Consider the following 15,398-nt stretch of genomic DNA (forward strand, 5'->3'; position numbering starts at 1 on the left):
TTACATTGTTGTTTTAATTTTTGTTGGATAATCACATAACATCCCAATGAAATACGATGTAGATTGTGGATACAATGTGAGAATTGTTTTTGTTTTTTAACAGGTTATTTAATATCTGTTTCTATGTTAGGTTAATTTTAAGCAGTCAGATGACATGACAGTATGATGTTGTATTTTGAAACGTTTTACAAAGATGTTTGTTCTTGTTTTTTTACTGCTGTAAGAATCCAAATACTGTATATAGCTAAGTTGCTGCATGTATTTTAGAAATAATAAAAAAAAGAAATTTAACTATCACAAAATATATATTTTTTTTCCTTCTGTGTTGAGATCGTAGCAGGTTTCAATGAAAGTTGATTTTTTTTTTTTTTTTGGAACAGGTTCCCTTTAAATGAATCCGCGCCCTCTGACTGTTTTGGACTTTTGGACTTGCCGTAGCGGTAGCTGATTGGTTGGCTGTCTGTTGACATCCAATCATACCACGGTTTATACCGCTGCATATCCTCTGTGAGGAATCGGACGATGGGCTGTCCAGCTGCTCACACAGTGAATAAACACAAACTGTAGGAGCTTCCCCCCATTTTTTTTCTCTCTTTTATCTTCAAATTCACTCAGACATGGAGAAAGTTGTTATCGTAACCGGAGCTAACAGGTAAGCTAGCTGAAACTTTATTGCTAAATGTTTCCGTTTTTACAGCTGAGTTTACGCTAATAATTTGATTTTTATATAATATTTCAAATACTAAAGACAGATAACTCATAAAATATTCCACCTTCGGAGGCAGCTAAACCTCTAAATCTATAAGCTGAGTTTATTAATACCGCTAAGCAACTAAACTGTTTATTAACTAACAGTTAAACACTAAACAGAACAGTATTGGTCTTTTATTTTCAATACTTTCAATCTTGTAGCCTTGAACATTGGTTGTGCTTTCTGTTTTTCATGGTACTTCAGCATACAGTGCACCTCGCCATCATTGTCATTTCTCACCATGGCCGGTTCTAGACAGGGGCCAACGGGGGCCAGTGCCCCTGTAGATCATGTTCTACTGTACTGAAGACATAATACTTAAAAGAAATTCTAATGATGATCTGCGCTGGAACAGACATGGTTACTGATATGTCCTTTAGATCTCTTTCATTTTTTCTCTTTACAAATTCTGTTTTATTTATTATTCAGAAACAATAAGGCGATAGCTTCAGTGGTATTGAGATAGGATCCCAGTTTTGATCTGCTAAATGTTTTTTTTCCCACAACAAATAAAAAAAATGCTCTAATTTTTACAGATGAATTTAACAGTTTTTATAGAAAATGGTATTTTTTAACTTAAATCAAGTCAAAATTATGTAAAATTCCTAAATTATAAATGTATATCGACTTCATAAGAAAGAATTTTTAATGAACCTCATTGAAAAGACATTTCACTTCATGCAGCTCTCTTTATATATTTGAATCCCTTGCCCTGTTGTTTATTTCATGCTTTTATGGGCCCCCATGAAAACATGGTGGCCCCCTCGTACATTTGGTCTAGATCCACCACTGTTCCTGCCCTTCAATAGACGTGGATATACTTAAGTATATTCTGCTGTAAAATTAGTCCTGTATTTTCATTTTTTACTCGTTTTTTACTTTATCATAACTTCACATGATTCTCAACATTCCTCATTTTAGGGAAGAAATTGCTTCTTGTTAGTTGTCATAAAATACAACTTGTTTCTCATAATTTTAGGACTTTATTCTCGCAATGTTATGACTTTATTCTCGTAATTTTACGACTTTAATCTCGTAATGTTATGACTTTATACTCGTAATTTAATAACTTTATTCTCGTACTGTTACAACTTTATTGTCGTAATTTAATAACTTAATTCTCGTACTGTTATGACTTTATTCTCATAATTTCATGACTATTCTCGTTGCAACTATATTCTCGTAATTTTATGACTTTATTCTCATAATTTTATGACTTTATTCCCGTAATGTTACGACTTTATTGTCGTAATTTTTCGATTTTATGCTCGTAATATTATGACTTTATTATTGTAATTTTACGACTTTATACTCGTAACTTTGACTTTATTCTCGTAATTTTACGACTTTATTCTCGTAATTTTACGACTTTATACTTGTAATTTCATTACTTTATTCTCGTAATGTTACGACTTTATTCTCGTAATTTTATGACTTTATTCTTGTATTTTAACGACTTTATACTTGTAATTTCATTACTTTATTCTCGTAATGTTACGACTTTATTCTCGTAATTTTACGACTTTATTCTTTTAATTTTACGACTTTATACTTGTAATTTCATTACTTTATTCTCGTAATTTTTACGACTTTATTCTCGTAATTTTACGACTTTATTCTCGTAATTTTACGACTTTATTCTCGTAATTTTATGACTTTATACTCGTAATTTTACGACTTTATACTCGCATTTTTATGACTTTATTCTCTTAAATTTACGACTTTATTCTCGTAAATTTACGACTTTATTCTCGTAATGTTAAGAGGTAGTGATGGGTTAATGAGGCTTCTTCGACACATTGCTAAACTGTATTAATCCTGCGTTGATACTGTCTCACAGAATACTGACACCTGCTGGACACTACAGGCAGCTTATTTGACAGACTAAACAGAATTGGTTTTATAACCTAGTACACTGATATAACTTAAGTTGTGTAGGTTATATTGTATTATTTCATATCTATGTTTACATTGAAACTATCTTTGATATTTTTAGATGGAGCCAATAAATAATGTAAATGGATATCATAACTTGAACACTTAGGGGGAAATATGAATGAAGATGCTTGTAGACTAGGATTTTAAATCATAATTTTAAAACAATAAGTACAGAAAAAAACGGTAAATAAACTAAGAGTCAATTTGAAATTAACTTTAATTCAGATAAGTTGAGTGATAACTGAAAGGAAAAGGATGACTCAACGAGAAAATGAAAATAAAAACGAAATGGCTCGAACATTCCTATTCTGCACAAAAATTCTTGATAATTTTAATGATAAACCGCAAAATATTAGACATTTTTTTTAGCAAGTGCATCATGTTTAGTGAGTCAGTCAGTTAGAAACAACTCCTGTATCAGTCACATGACTTTCTGGAAACGGCGCGGGCACCGATACAGTGTTTTGCTCTGTGGGCTCGACTCATGCACCGACGCATCAGTGTTAATGGACTTATCACTAGAAAGAGGAAACGGGAAAGTTCAACTCTGACCATCTCTTCTCAGAGTTTTAAAAGCATCCCCACAGCATGATGCTGCCACCACTATGTGGAAGGTGTGTACAGCATGTACATCGCAGTAGCTTCTTTTGGTAGGCTGCAGCTGTGACGTTTGGTTTTGTGTTCTGCACAATCTGTAGTTTTGTTAAATTTGAGTTTGTTACACTGAGTTTTATTAAAGAGTTTATAGTAAAGGGTGCTAAAAACAAATGTTCCTCATATTTTTGAATTTTTAATGTGGAAGTGACATCAAATTTGGTGATGTAACAGAGTGGGATGTGAAGGATATAGATGAAGTGCTATATTCCAAGGTTTAATAATGCAGTAAACAAACACTTGGTTTATCAAACTTCATGATTTTCAGTCTACTTTTGTCCTTAGTGAATCTGTGAATTTAAAGTTGGTGGGTCTCTGTGTCTGCAGTGGAATCGGACTGGCCCTGTGTGAGCGGCTGCTCACAGAAGACAGCCACGTCCGGCTCTGTCTGGCCTGCAGAAACTTGGAGCGGGCGGGGGCCGCCCGCGCCGCTCTGCTGGCGTCTCACAGCACCGCCTGTGTAGAGCTACTGAAGCTGGACGTTGGCTCAATGCAGTCAGTGCTCAGCGCTGCAGAGGAGATCAAGTCCAGGTTAGTAAGTAAAGTTCATTTTTTAGAATCTGCCACTGAGCTCGGTGGACCTTTGACGCCTAAATGTGTTTCTGCAGGTACAACCGTATCGATTTTATGTATCTAAATGCAGGAATTATGCCTAATCCAGCAGTTGACATCAGAGCATTTTTCAAAGGTCTCTTCTCCAGGTAGAAATCTAAAATGAGACGAATTCCCTTTTTGTTTTGATGCTAAAGTTTTAATGCTTGTCTTCCTTTTTAACTTTCTCCCCCCTGCAGGAATGTCATCAACATGTTTGCGACAGCAGAAGGTCTCCTAACCCAGCAGGACCGACTCAACTCAGATGGCCTTCAGGAAGTGTTTGCCACTAACCTGTTTGGTTATTTTCTCCTGGTATGCTGCAGAAACTCCCTTCAACGGACGCACCATAGCACATTTTCTGAACAAAGTTGCAAAAACCTTATAAAGATAAATTCAGCTTCAGCTTACCGGAAGTGAATTAAAATTACTCTGCTTCTGTTGCCTGTTGTAATTTTATTTTTATTTTATTCGTTTTTTTGATAGCGACAAGTATGTTTCATGAATCATGTCACACACTACAACATTTTAGCTAAGGCTAATTCTCAATGCCTGTCCCCAGTTAGGCTTTTACACAAAACACAGTGACTGTACACAAGAAACAACAGAACAAATTACACACTAAAACATCACAGAAACAAGATCAGGTCAGTTAGATTATTAATGTTTACATGTCTGACCTCTCAGTAAAAAGTCTTTAAGTTTATGTTTAAAAAGGACCCAGTTTGACTCTCCCTTCAGTTCTGCATTTAATGTATTCCATGTTTTGGTGCCTTGTAGAGTGAAAGCTGATTGACCGAAAGAGGTTTTGCATCTGGGTACTTGACAGTTTCCACTGTGGGCTCCTCTTGTGACTGAGCCCACAGCCTCTGAGAGGAACTACACTGTCACTCAAAACCTCAGGGGCCTGATCATGCAAGCATTTGTAAACCAGTTTTAACAGAGCAAATTTGACAAAGTTTTCGAAATTTGGCATTTTTAAATTGTTCAGACTAACACAGTGATGGGACCTGATTGGTTTTTTTATCTAAGATTTTTATAGCTCTATTATATATCATCTGAAGAGGCTTTAATGATAAATCAGTGTAGTAGTTTAACTAATAAGCTTGATTTAGAGCCAGTTAAGGTTCTACAGGCGTCCCAATCTGATCCTTTTTTTACGCCACACCCCAGCTGTTTTTTTTTTATATTTCTAGGTCAGGAATAATTAATCATAAATAATCTGTTATTGAAATAATTGTCAACTAATTTAGGTATGGAATCAAATGGTTACCTTGATTAATGGTACATAGACCCTAAAACATGTCATTTTTTGAAAGAATAACCTTCTTGCAGGTTTATTTAAGACAAAACTCTGCAAAGATAAGCCCTAAACATTTATAAACTTAAGGTATATCCAACTTTTGCATTACAGATTAAGATAACGTAAGATCACATATTGAAATCTGTGTTAGCTCCGCCTACTGTACTGATGAGATTAGCAGGTGAAGCAAGATATGCTGCAGTAGAACAACATAAACTAACCACCAGAAACCGTGATTGTTTGATTTTTAAATGTAAAATCAATTAACTGTTGTTTTTAGTTCATTTTAAAGTCTGATTGTCTGTAGAATGATCTTGCCTCCCATAGTTTCCTCTTGATTAGTATCCGCAGGACCTGACACGCCTGCTTCCTGTTTCAGATCAGGGAGCTGGAGCCTCTGCTGTGTCAGCCGGGTCACACCTCCAGGTTGGTGTGGACGTCCTCCAGTAACGCCCGGCGCTCGGCTTTCAGCATCGAGGACATCCAGCACAGACGAGGGAAGGAGCCCTACAGCTCCTCCAAATATGCTTCAGATATGCTCAGTTTGGCGCTCAACAAGCACAAGAACCAGCAGGTTAGTCTGCCACTCAGTGATGGAAGCTCTGATGTAGAACTCTGAAAATATCCCCCATGTGTGTCTTTGTGACAGGGCCTGTTCTCCTCTGTGATCTGTCCAGGCCTGGTGATGACGAACTTGACCTACGGGATCCTTCCCTCCTTCTTCTGGACTCTCATCATGCCCATAATGTGGCTGGTGGGTTACTCTTTATTTATTAGGGGTGTGGGAAATAATCGTTTTGGCGATATATCATGATATTCGGCTGCCCAATATAATATCGATCTTTCACTTCTTAGTATCGATAAAAAAAATAAAATGGTTACATAAAACATTAGGGATGCACAATATTGGGATTTTGGCCGATATCCGATATGCCGATATTTTAAAACTCATGTAGCCGATAACCGATATCGATACTGATGTTAAAGCTGGACAAAAATAAGTAGTCATTGAAAATAGCAGTTTTGTTATCCATTTCTGACACTTTGAAAAATAATATACTCAAATATATTTTCATATGCTGATATCAAATAGATTTTTAAAAACGCGGTATCGATCTATTTTACTTTCAAAATCTTGTGAAATTTCATCGTTCTGTTACAAACTCTCGTGATATTTTGCAAATTCTTGTGAGATTTTGTTAGTAAAATAGATCAATACCGCGTCAATATATCAACATATAAAAATATGGTAAAATTTCGTGAATTTTCGGGGGATTTCGTAGCATAACGATGACATATAGCAATATTTCATTAGTAAAAGAGATTGATATGGTGTTTTCAAATGGCAATATATCAGCTTATGAAGATATTGTGATATTTTAATGTATCAATATTTTTTCCCTCCTCTTTAGAAGTTTTTAAGTCTGTAAAAAAGAAGTTTTTGAGGAAGAAGAAGAAGTAGTAGTATTTTTTTTTTTAGACTTTAGAAACTCAGAAGCTGATCAAATATCGGGTTAAATATCGGTGGGCTGGCTGATGTCCGATATTCAGTTTTAAGGCCGATTATATCGTGCATCCCTATAAAACATTGATGGGAAAATGGGCTACCTCTGCACCACCACTCTGGCAGAAAGTGCTGTGGAGCCTTTTGACTGTGCGTGCAGCACCAAATCTGTATTTGAGGCAGTCACAGTGGAAGAAAACTCCAAACAACATGGATAATAATACCTAATCAATATTTTCTGATGAAAATATACAGCACTTGCTGTTTTATCTCATCATTTGATTTTGATAGCTGGGGAAAATATGGCAATATATAGTGATACTGCAATATCGTGATAATATCGTATCGTGACCCAAGTATTGCGACACGAATCGCAACACTCATGCCAATACTCACCTCTATTATTTATGCTGCATTTTCCGTCCACTCATAACTTTTTTGATATGTCTGGTTTGACCACACAGATTCGTATTTTCACCAATACCTTCACGCTGACGCCGTATAATGGAGCTGAGGCCCTGGTATGTAACCATGCTCTTAATGGTTCTCATGTGTAAAATGGAGTAAAGGTAAAAACAACGGTTCCTGCTGTTCTCTATCGCAGCACTGGCTGTTCCTTCAAAAGCCCGAGTCTCTGGATCCAAGAGCAAAGTATCACAGCCTGACATCCGGACTAGGGAAAAACTACACTGAACCCCGCAGGGTGAGTAACATGTTCTAAAGTGGTTCTGATGCAGGTCAGAAGTATTTGTTTGCCCAACTTCTGTGATTGATCCCGATTTTGAAGCACTAAACATGGAAATAAACGGGTAAATGGTTAAACTTCAGCTTTTTTTTTTGACTTATCTAAAAGGTTGACATACACACATGTGGTACGCATCTCTCATATTCATTTCAAGCTTTTAATAATGCTTTTATTTTGGCTTGGAAAAATGACACAACTGAATCGAAAACAAGATTTTGCTACAAAACTAAGCAACGTGATGGGAGCTGAAATATGGCTCCTCCTATGTGGAAATGCAATACAGTGAAAACAAACCTCTAAAAGAAAAATCTCTTAACAGCAACACAGAGAATCACAACCTTACCGTAGGCTTTTAATGAGGCCTGATTGGGGAATATGCAAAATCAAGCATTTTTTTAGATTATTAAATTATCTCAAAGCAGCAGCAGACAAATCAACAATAAACCCATGTTTTCCAAAGACAGAGGAGGAATAATAATGGACACAGACATGTTGGTTGTTAGTGAAGTTGTTGCCTGAAACGCATCAGAGTGAATAAAGGACAGACATGAGAGGAGGGGGGGAAATTAAGAATCTATTTATCAGGCTGTATATCGATATTTAAAGCCCATTGCAGCATGTTGCCTTCTATAAAGTTTCTTTAAACAAAGAAAACATTGTATTTATTGTAATATAATTGATGAACTGTCCTAGACTACCTTTTGGTTTTTGAAAGAATTAACTGTCTTTAATCCTCTACATACTTTGGGTAATATTTTCCTGCATTACATTCTCCCCACTGACAACATTCAGCCTTTTATTATAAAACTCCAACGTTAGGCCTTCCTAATGCAAAACCCTGATAATGTTGTCAGCATGCTCTCCTGCAGGGGAGGGCTGTTTCACCTTGGGACGAATCAATTTCGCTGATTGGTTAGCTACCGACGAGCCTTTAAGGCTGTTTCGGCTATTAAGCATGGTGGTGGTGGCATCATGCTGAGAGCCTGATTTGTTGTCAGTCGTACTGATTCGGTGCGCAGGGTGGGTTAAAGGTAACCTGACAACAGCCAGATGCATGTCTAGCTCCGCCTAGCTCCTCTCACATACATCTGGGACACCGCTCATTGAAAGTGATTTCCCCAACCAAATTTATGGTCTGGCCAATCAGGACGCAGGGCGGGTGTTTCCTGGATGTGACGTAGTGGAGAAGCGAGTTCTGTAAGTGGTTCGTCTATACTTTTTTGGTTGGCTTCTTTTTTTTAAATAAGTCTGCTGTGCACAATGTTGCCTTTTATCCGCACATTTTCATGGCACAAACGACATTGATCATTTACCGACATTGCGCTGATTCCACTGTTGCTATATCCAAGATGTCGGCTGTTCTGTTTTGTTTTTTTCCTGCGTAGCTCTCACAGCATCCCGGTTAGCTTCGGTGTGAGTGGTTGAAATAGCACGTCGATAAAGATGACAGACAAGTGGCTTATCCAATCATATGCAAGGAGTTTTGATAAGGCCCAGCCTTCAGTAAAGGCAATTCCTATGGCGGTGTTCCAGATGTATGTGAGTGGAGCTAGGCGGAGCTAGACATGCATCTGGCTGTTGTCAGGTTAGGTTAAAGGTGCATAGTCACATTATTTGACATTTTTTAAACGTACAGGTGCTGGTCATAAAATTAGAATATCATGAAAAAGTAGATTGATTTCAGTAATTCCATTTAAAAAGTTAAACTTGTATATTATATTCATACATTACATACAAACTCATATATTTCAGATGTTTATTTTGTTTAATTTTGATGATTACAAATGACAACAAATGAAAATCTCAAATTCATCATATCAGAAAATTTGAATATTGTGAAAAGGTTCAAAATTGATGGCCCCCGGTGCCACACTCTAATCAGCTAATTAACTCAAACCACCTGCAAAAGCCTTTAAATGGTCTTTCAGTCTAGTTCTATAGGCTACACAATCATGGGGAAGACTGCTGACTTGACAGTTGTCCAAAAGACGACCATCGACACCTTGCACAAGGAGGGCAAGACACAAAAGGTCATCGCTAAAGAGGCTGGCTGTTCACAGAGCTCAGTGTCCAAGCACATTAATAGAGAGGCGAAGGGAAGGAAAAGATGTGGTCGAAAAAAGTGTACAAGCAAGAGAGATAACCGCACCCTGGAGAGGATTGTGAAACAAAACCCCTTCAAAAATGTGGGGGAGATTCACAAAGAGTGGACTGCAGCTGGAGTGAGTGCTTCAAGAACCACCACACACAGACGTATGAAAGACATGGGTTTCTGCTGTCGCATTCCTTCTGTCAAGCCACTCTTGAACCACAGACAGCGTCAGAAGCGTCTTGCCTGGGCTAAAGAGAAACAGGACTGGACTGCTGGTGAGTGGTCCAAAGTCATGTTCTCTGATGAAAGTAAATTTTGCATTTCCTTTGGAAATCAAGGTCCCAGAGTCTGGAGGAAAAGAAGAGAGGCACTTCATCCACGTTGCTTGAAGTCCAGTGTAAAGTTTCCACAGTCAGTGATGGTTTGGGGTGCCATGTCATCTGCTGGTGTTGGTCCATTGTGTTTTCTGAGGTCCAGGGTCAACGCAGCCACATACCAGGAAGTTTTAGAGCACTTCATGCTTCCTGCAGCTGACCAACTTTTTGGAGATGCAGATTTCATTTTCCAACAGGACTTGGCACCTGCACACAGTGCCAAAGCTACCAGTACCTGGTTGAAGGACCATGGTATCCCTGTTCTTAATTGGCCAGCAAACTCTCCTGACCTTAACCCCATAGAAAATCTATGGGGTATTGTGAAGAAGAAGATGCAATACACCAGACCCAACAATTCAGAAGAGCTAAAAGCCACTATTAGAGCAACCTGGGCTATCATAACACCTGAGCAGTGCCACAGACTGATCGACTCCATGCCACGCCGCATTGCTGCAGTAATACAGGCCAAAGGAGGCCCAACTAAATACTGAGTGCTGTACATGCTCATACTTTTCATGTTCATACTTTTCAGTTGGCCAACATTTCTATAAATCCTTTGTTTTTATTGGTCTTCAGTAATATTCTAATTTTCTGATATGATGAATTTGAGATTTTCATTTGTTGTCATTTGTAATCATCAAAATTAAACAAAATAAACATCTGAAATATATGAGTTTGTATGTAATGTATGAATATAATATACAAGTTTCACTTTTTAAATGGAATTACTGAAATCAATCTACTTTTTCATGATATTCTAATTTTATGACCAGCACCTGTATATGCTAGCTGCTAACTCTGGTTGCATACAGAGCAGTGGCGGCTGGCCAATAGAGGGCGCTAGGGCGCCGCCCCTCCCACCTAATGACCCTGATGAACACATAAAAAAATATATATATACTTTTTTCTAATTTAATTTTAGATTAATATTGTAAAATATTTCAAAATATATTGATATATATTTTTAGATGTGCAAGATAAATATTTCACCTTTAATGAGGAGTAAAGCGTCACTTCATTTTTCGTCGGATTGGTGACGTATTTCCGCCCTAGGGGGCACAAATCTTTGCCCATTGACTCTCGTTAAAAGTTGTACATGCACAGTAGCTCCTCTGAAATACTGAGGTATAGGAGAGCAAACCAATATCTAATTTTTTTTGCACCAAACGAAACGAAAATGTCCATGGACATAAAGGCTTAACTTTGAGAGCAGATGATGTAACAACTGAATAGATGAGAGGGTCTCGCTCCAGGACTGAAGACGCACTAATACCGCCTAATCAGCTTCATTTTAACCCACCCCAGTTCCATGGTAACATTTTACAAGCTGGATGTGTTATCCAAAAGGCTTCGAATCAAGTGATGACAACAGTTGCCATGGAGATCAGTTGACGGCTCATTTTATGTTTCGGAAAATCGTCCATCGACATGATCCGACCCAGATTTCTTTAAATGTTCTGTGTACTTAATCCACAGACAAACATCTGAATATAAAGTTTCCTCTGAGTAAAATCAAATACATTTTACATTGTTTTGGACGTATGAACAGCATATGTGAATGCAGGGCAGAGGAACTCTTTGGTTTTTGTCTTGTTTTTTCTATAGTGCAAGAAAAAATAATAATAATCAGAATTCAGATGATGGTTTGTTATCCATTTTCTGGTTTTCTGTCCAAAAAAACCCTTAAAAATATCAGTGTGTTTTTCTGTTTTTCATTTTTGGTTTCAAACAAAAGAGCAAACTACTGTAAATACACACCTGCAATGGGAATTGAACCTTATTTTATCAGGATTATAGGGTTTTTGTACTTTTTTTGTAATGTAATATAACTTAACTTTATACATTTGATAGCAGATTTTGTTCCAGGAAACCAATCATCATATATCAAGTACCTTGTTTTAGGTTTTCTCTGTAACACCCTCAATATTAGTGGATTAGTGAGGGTATATCTACGTATTTAGGCCTCCATTTATAACTAAACCTTCTGTGGTTTAGAGGAATGCTTCAATAAATTTTAACAACTGCATCTTGTTTTTATAAAATAACTGAAGTTTCATGTTTTGTTTCTATTTCACCTTTGATTTTTTTAATGTATGATGTAAAACATTCAAATTAATCATGACTTTTTAGGTTCTTAATCTTTTCTTCAACTCTTTCCTACCAGAGCAACCATTACTTAGAGGCTTTCTGGTGAAAGAAGCTCAGCTGCTCCTCAGCCTCTGATGTTTTTAAGTCATTCTTTGTGGAGCATTTGGTCTGAAAGAATAAATGCACTGGAACAACGATCTAGAAATTTGCCGCCCTTAATTTGAGTAGGTAAATGAGGTAGTTTGCCAATGGAATGATTATTTTTACTCTTAAAACAAGATGTTTAGATAAAATGCACTTGAAATAAGACAATGCAATTTTGTTTTCTTATTTTAAATGTAAATTGTCTTGTTCCATTGGCAAAATGTCTCTTTTACCTCCTCAATCCAAGAACAAATGCACTTATTATTAGGAAAAAAAAAGACTTATCTAGATTTAGATTTTTCTCCAGTGTGTTGGAATGTTTTAATCTTGACAAATGTCGTCTTATACCAGAGTTTTCTTCTTGCTTTTGTGTTCCAGATGGACCTTGACGATGAAATGACAGAGGTCTTCTATTCAAAGCTTGTTGAGCTGGAGAAAGCAGTCAGAAGACAGCAGAGGGAGAGAACAGCCGACAGCAAACATTATCAGCAGTATCTCAATGAGATACAGTAGTTTTTCCTCTGTGGAAATGTTAATGTAACGACTGCTTTTAGCTCTCTTTGCCAGATCAAACAGGAAAAGATTTTATATTTTCTGTAGATTGAACTTCCTTCAACTCATCAAAATGTGCAGAAATAAATTCATATTGTTTTTCTCAAAGTTCAGCTTATTTCACTTGGAGATATATTGAAAAATAACATGTTAGAAGAAAAAACAACAGCATACATTTAAGATTAACAAAGCTTATATGAAAATTTTTATAGTCACTGGATCACAATAATGGAGGATAACCAAAGGAACCTCTTTCATGCATCATAACAAGTGGAGTGAGGAAAAATCTGCAGAGATTTTAGTTTCAGCTTTTTACCAACAGTCTCCATATCAAAAATTTTATTTTTCAAAAGTCCTGGGGGCCTTTTCATAACGGCCGGTGTTATAAAATCCTCTGAAATAAAGCCTTGTTAAAAAACTGTTCCAGTAAACTGAATTTAGTTCAGCTTTCAGTATTTTTAATTTTTGGGTGGTGATTTGATCCCAACTGAAGCCCAAATCCACAGAAATGGTTCAGCAAACTCAGAATCGGGCGTCTATGAAAAGTCTGTGGGCAAAACTACTAAAAGATAGAACTCCTGTGGATGATTCAGCTCAACGTTCAGAGGTTCTACATGTAAAATGTTTATAGAAGTGTTTTCCAATTTCCAGCAGAGGGGGAGTAATAACCACGGGTCATTTTATTTAAAAAACAATTTCTTATTGTTTAATATTTCTATGCCTTTTTAAATTTGGTAAATAAGGTGGCAAAGGCATTTTTTAAAGTCAAAATAATTGGTGAAAATTAAAATGACAAGGTAACATCAGGTAAAGTGAGATTAATGCTTTTATTTCAAATATATAAGCTCTTATTATACAGCTTACAGCTTTTAGTTTAACTTCAGGGTTGAAGGTGTAGCGACACCTAGTGGCCAAAATTGTGATGTGAATTTTTTTTATCTTTTTTGTTTCTTTTAAAGCTACAGTGTGTAATTTTCAGCGACATCTAACGTGCAGACTGCAGCAACATGAACGTCTCCCCCCCACCGCTTCCCCCCCCCAACAGTACGGCGAGCGTTACGGGACAAAATGTCTTCCACGACGTCCGCATCACCTACCTTCTCAAGTGATGAGGTTTGTTTACATAGATAATTTTACAGATAGTATTTCATTAGTCTGTGTAGGGTATAGATTTCATGTAGACTTTAGATAATAAATATACCCGTTATTTTTTCTACATCGTTGTGACGTTTTGGTGAGCTGCTTTGCATGGTGATATAAACAGACGAAGTAATTGTAGTCATTAGTTTAACAGCGAGATTGTGTTCGCTGGAAGAATATATATTCCCCGTTTACAGAGTCCAAGTTTTGTTTGTGGCACGGGGGTTACAAGGCGAGGAAGAGGGAGAGGAAGAGGGCAGAGAGGCTGGGGTGGGCGTGCAGCCAGGGCCAGGCGAGGGAGAGGTGCCAGCGGGGAGGAAAGGCTTGAAGATCTCCAAAGGAGCCGGAGAGAAGTAACCGAGGTATATATCCAGAAAATTATTTTACAGAAAATAACTGAATCATTACCTGTGAAACGTCAGGGACGTTGCTGAATAAGTATACTGGAGAGTAACAGCATCATCACGCAGCATGTTATTGTTTTAGACAGGTCTGAGCATCCTGTACTCCAAAAACTGCAGTGATATTAGACAATTGTGTGTGTAGGATTAATTACCTGTCCAAGAGAAAACTGGCAACTTGAGCGTCACTTTGAAAACCTTTTTCCTCCATCAGTGACTTCCATCGTGTAAATGCCGTGCCAATGTTGATCCGTGTTTTTTGTCATTTCTTGTCACGCTTGCGTTTATTCTCGTCGTGTTTCCGCTTCTTAGATGACGGGGGTTCGGTGTCCGCCGCTTTTCGTTGTGATACAGAGTAGGCATGATCCTCCATTCGTCTGATGTTTGGCCACACAGTGCCAAACAGTTTGCAAAGTCACTCACGCCTGCCGCCTTGTTCACCTTTCTTGTTACTGAGGCGCAGTATACCTGCTTCTTCTTCTTCTTTGGTTTCAGGCAGACTAAACGCTTCTCAGGCATAATACTGCCATCTACTGTTCAGTACCGTCTCAGTTAATCTCTCTCAACTTGCCGTAGTTATTTTTGAGCGTAATGGGAGATCTCGCAATCGTTAGTTTGTTGCCTCTGCGCTTGCCGTAGCGCAAAGATGTCTGCCCCCATGGCTGCGAGACCCGCTCCTATGTAATTATAAATAACGAATTCTAAGGCAACGCAAATATTATGGTTAAAAGGCTGAGCTCATAGGTGATGATAAATAACATAGTTATGTATAATATATTAAATTTCTGACTTTATATCCCTGTAATTATTACACACTGTAGCTTTAATTTCTAATATTCTTGTAGATATTGTCATTATGAAATCTTTGTAAATATTTAAAATATATTAAATAATATTTAAAAAAGAACAGCAACAGAGTAAAATAAAATGTCACATTTGTGGTGAGTTGTGCTGTTTTTTGAAAGCCACTGAGGGCACTAGAGGGGAGTTTTGGGATGGGTGTTGCAATATGATACGTGTCACAATACTTGGGTCACTAGACGATATATTGCAATATCACCATATCAGAAAACCTAAATTACTATGGAATGACTGTGACCTGGATGACTGAGAATATGCAC

General features: G+C 37.3%; 1 protein-coding gene across 1 annotated transcript; it reads left to right on the plus strand.

The window, feature by feature from the left end:
• The first annotated feature begins 421 nt into the window (after positions 1-421).
• Positions 422-12,844, plus strand: LOC119789912 (3-keto-steroid reductase/17-beta-hydroxysteroid dehydrogenase 7-like). Its single transcript, XM_038295104.1, has 9 exons — positions 422-652; positions 3,671-3,874; positions 3,952-4,044; positions 4,135-4,249; positions 5,617-5,811; positions 5,887-5,991; positions 7,206-7,262; positions 7,346-7,444; positions 12,563-12,844. Exons 1-9 carry the CDS (start codon positions 618-620, stop codon positions 12,695-12,697), a joined length of 1,038 nt encoding a protein of 345 aa, XP_038151032.1. The 5' UTR covers positions 422-617; the 3' UTR covers positions 12,698-12,844.
• The last annotated feature ends 2,554 nt before the right edge of the window (positions 12,845-15,398 follow it).

This window comes from Cyprinodon tularosa, unplaced genomic scaffold, assembly GCF_016077235.1.
Source record: "Cyprinodon tularosa strain WSP-4 unplaced genomic scaffold, ASM1607723v1 ctg350, whole genome shotgun sequence".
Classification (NCBI taxonomy): Eukaryota; Metazoa; Chordata; class Actinopteri; order Cyprinodontiformes; family Cyprinodontidae; genus Cyprinodon; species Cyprinodon tularosa.